Source organism: Arachis duranensis, chromosome 5, assembly GCF_000817695.3.
Source record: "Arachis duranensis cultivar V14167 chromosome 5, aradu.V14167.gnm2.J7QH, whole genome shotgun sequence".
Classification (NCBI taxonomy): domain Eukaryota; kingdom Viridiplantae; phylum Streptophyta; class Magnoliopsida; order Fabales; family Fabaceae; genus Arachis; species Arachis duranensis.
Window position 1 is genome coordinate 90,944,572 of NC_029776.3, and position 4,117 is coordinate 90,948,688.

The 4,117-nt window shown below is 33.9% G+C and overlaps 1 protein-coding gene across 1 annotated transcript; it reads left to right on the plus strand.

The window, feature by feature from the left end:
- Positions 1-3,338, plus strand: LOC107490369 (uncharacterized). Its single transcript, XM_052261819.1, has 5 exons — positions 1-28; positions 102-209; positions 1,631-1,709; positions 2,085-2,379; positions 3,253-3,338. Exons 1-5 carry the CDS (start codon positions 1-3, stop codon positions 3,274-3,276), a joined length of 534 nt encoding a protein of 177 aa, XP_052117779.1. The 3' UTR covers positions 3,277-3,338.
- The last annotated feature ends 779 nt before the right edge of the window (positions 3,339-4,117 follow it).

Consider the following 4,117-nt stretch of genomic DNA (forward strand, 5'->3'; position numbering starts at 1 on the left):
ATGGGGAGGGTCCTACCCCTCTCCCAAGGTACGTCACACATACCCCCTACCCACTTTTCGCCTGCACACTGACTGACTTGAGTTTCGGAGTGTCTTTGCAGGTGACACCCCCATCTCTCCACAACGAAACCTCGGCTGCTCGGTTGGTCCACCTCCAGCACAATCGCTGAACCAGGCGCATCCCACCAACTCAAATCACTACCCGAACCGTACATAAATAATTAACATATTAGTTTCAATAAATATCCTTGTAAAGTACTTTATTTTACACAATTACAATAACTAACTATAAGTTTACACATATCATTGATTTATATAGTATCATATTTGTAAACTTATGGTTAGTTATAGTTAGTTACAAATATATGAATACAATAATACAAATACATACAATTTTATAAATTATTAATTTAAATTATGTCTATTTAAATTTTAAATTATAAACTAATACAAATTTTATAATTTAAAATTCTAATTATTTATATAAAATTAAATTGATTAAAAAATAAAAATATACTAATACAATTCAAATCGTATTAAAACGTAAACAAGTTTGCTGAGTCCATAAACCACAAAGCTTCTCGAATTCTCTCTCAGCCACCCAACTTCACATAGTCGCTCATGTATGAACCGTTCCATTCTCCAAGAGTAAACCGTGGCTGCCTCCCACAGTTTACGTTCAGCTTTTCTTGCACGTAAACCTTTGCTGCCAGGCACGGTTTATGTGTATTTGAAAAACCGTGGTTAGCTCCTACGGATTATATAAAAATTGAAACAAGACATGCACGTAACCAATTTCCAATTGTTGTAATTAGGTAAATGTTTCTCACATTTATTTTATATAGGTAAATTGTCCATAAATTTATATCTTTTGTTGTTAAAATAAAATGATTGAAAAATTAGCATATGCTTTCTAAAAAAAAACTTCAATAATTTACATCAGAAAAGAAAATATACTATAAAATAATTTTATATATATTTAATTTAGTACGTCATGTTAAAAATAATTATTTTTTATATTGAAAGTATAAATAATTATCTAATAAAATAAATATAATTGAACGACTGTGTAAACATATCAGTACATTAGAATTAAATTTTTGTATTAAAATATANTGTCAATGATATTTTGTAAATGACTATAGTAATATTTAACATACAGTTTGATTCGTGATAAAAAAAAATTTCACCTCTAATAATATAATATTAAAAAAAAGTTCATACAAGATTTCATGATTTTACTTTATTTATTTTTATTTTTCGTCCATCACAAGAATTTGTAAATGAATCCATGCAAATGCATAACATAGCATTGCCGTCAATCATGGTTAATATTGACCCCTCAATTCAATGTTTTGGGACCTACCATTGTGCCCCCCGATAAACTTCTGTATAACAAGCAACAACTCTCCAAACATGCAATAATTTCTCTCACACACATATAAGTTCCCATCTAATTAAAACTACAAAAGCTACTACTACATAACATGTCAACACATAGACCACACTTTATTTATTTATTTCTAACCTCACCTTTAATAACGCACTAGTCACTACTTTCTTTTGAGAAAAGAAAATGATATCTATACACTAAATTTGATATTTATTTGAGATACTCATTTTGATTTAGGCGTATACTACTGTGCAAAAACGAATTTGCTTGTACATGATGTGCAGATGGACACGTGTCGACGTCTTATGAGCTTTCGGTGTTAGGCGCTGGATAGAATAATAATTTTCTTGTAGACAAATGCTTGGATCCCATATTAGCAGTGTGTTCAGTTTTATCAGAACCCCCACTTGTTGTATTTTAGCGTAAATAAATATGGTTGAAACCAAGGTTCTGAAAATCGGACCGGACCGGCCGGTTCGACCGGTTTAACCGTGAACCGACAATACAAGCGGTCCGGTCCTCCTCTATTAACCGTCTAATAGAAAACCGTTTGAAAATCGGAGAATCGGTTAAAAATCGGCCGGTTGGGCCGGACCGGTGACTGGCCGGTTCGAATAAAACGACACTATTTTGTAGTTTTGTTTATTTGTTTTAAGAAATAAAAAAAGAAAAGCCAAAATCATGCGTGAAGTCGTGAACAATACACCCCCCTCTTCCCCAAATCATTCGTTTACTCCCTGGAGACCTCTGAAGCAAAGCAAAACCCTAGCCCTTCATTGCCGCCGTCGTGCCCGAGGTCCTCAGCGCCGCCGCCGTTCCCAGGTCCTCAGCGTCGCCGCTTCTTCCTCTTCCCCGTGTCCGGAACTCAGGTAGCTCGTCACGTCGTCTTCATCTTCGCTGGCTTCTCTGTTCGTGGCTTGGAGCAGCTCGCCGTCGTCTCGCCTATCGCCTCGTCTCGCCGATTGCCGTCCCTTCCTCCATCGAAGGTTAGTGGCTTCGCCTCCGCTTCTTCCTTTTAATTTCTGAATGTTCGGTCTTCGTCTTCGTCTGAAGTTTTGAAATTTTTGTTCAATTTTTGTTCCATTTTTCTTGTAATGTTCTGTAATTGCCTGTTGGTGATGGCTGTAATTTTTTTTTTCAAATTTACTGATGGCTCGATGGTTCTGTTCGTCTATTTTAGTGTTTTACTGTTTTGTAATTGTTGGATAGTGATGGCTCTGAAATTTTTGTTCAAATTTACTGATGGCTCTGTTTTGTAATTACTAGTTGCTGATGGCTCTTAATTATTTTGTTCAAATTCACTGATTGCTTTGTTTTGTAATTGTTGGTTTTACTGGGTGAAGATTTAGTGTTTTGGAATGTTTTATAATGTGCTAATGTTTGTAATTGCTGGATTTGTTTGTAATTGCTGGGTGAAGGTTTAGTGTTTTGTGATTATTGCATTGGTTAATGTTTTGGTTTGTTTTGTAATTGTTGTTAGCTGGTTGCTTGTTGCTGGCTCTGTTTTGTAATTTTGCTCTGGTTACTTGATTAAGTTAGTTTGTGTTTGAAATAATAACCTGTAATACAAAAATTTATGACATAGCTCTTGAAAATGGTTTTTTCCCCCAAAAATCTCTTAGGGTGTTCAAACTAAGCTAGCGTATATATGATTGTAGATGATCTCATAATAACTGTTGAATCAATTTAATCATAGTCTCAGTGAAACCACTACTGAAGACCCTGCTTATGCTGTGTTGACTTTTAGTTTTAAGGAGATGGTAATTCATTGGTAGGGTTTGTCCATTTTGGCTTAAGCTTAATTTGGTGCTGAAGTGATGGCTTTCTTTGTGTTTGTTGTCTCCTTCGATTTATTGCAGGTATCAATGGATAAAATGAAATGAAAAACCTACTCCATGGGAAATTACTCCAATAATTGTATCTAATCATGTATCTTGTATTGAACCTATTTTCTACTTTTGTGAATTATTTTCCACTATTGTGGCATCTGAGTCTCATGACTCCATACCTTGTATTGAACCTATAAGCAAAATTTCAATGTTGACTGCAATCATTTTGTGTCAATACTAAGATGCTTATGGTATTAAATGTTTGATAATTTTAATAGTGCCCTTTACTCTCAACATGAACAATTATGAATGTAAATGGGAACTATGCCAAAATCAAATTACAATATTTCTCGCTTGGGCCAATTAGTGATTACTATTCTATATTGGGAAGTTTGTGTTGTAGAGTGTTGACCTGTTTGAAAGTTCATTTTATTTTTCCGATTCAATTCAGGAATTCAGCTGGTAATGTAGCAACAGTGGCTGCTAGTGTTCCACAGCATCAGATCCCTTTACATTCCATTGTTACTAATCTTATTTTAAGATTTATATTAGACTATAATTATATTTTAGGATGTTTATAATTTATTTATTATTCTATTCTAAAACGGTTTTTTCGGTTGAACCACCGGTTGAATCACCGGTTGAACCACCGGTTGAACCGGTTGGACCAATAAACCAGTGAACCAGTAACTAGAGCGGTTTGATGACCGGTCCGGTTCTCAGAACCTTGGTTGAAACTAAATTATTTTGATTAATTAAGTGGTTAGTTTATTTTTTTGTTTAATTAAATTTTGAGAGTTTAAATTTTGTTTTGTATATGCAGTAATTTATTAATTAGTAATAAATTTTTAAATATAATTTAAATTCACAATAAATTAGTTATTATTCTGCCGAA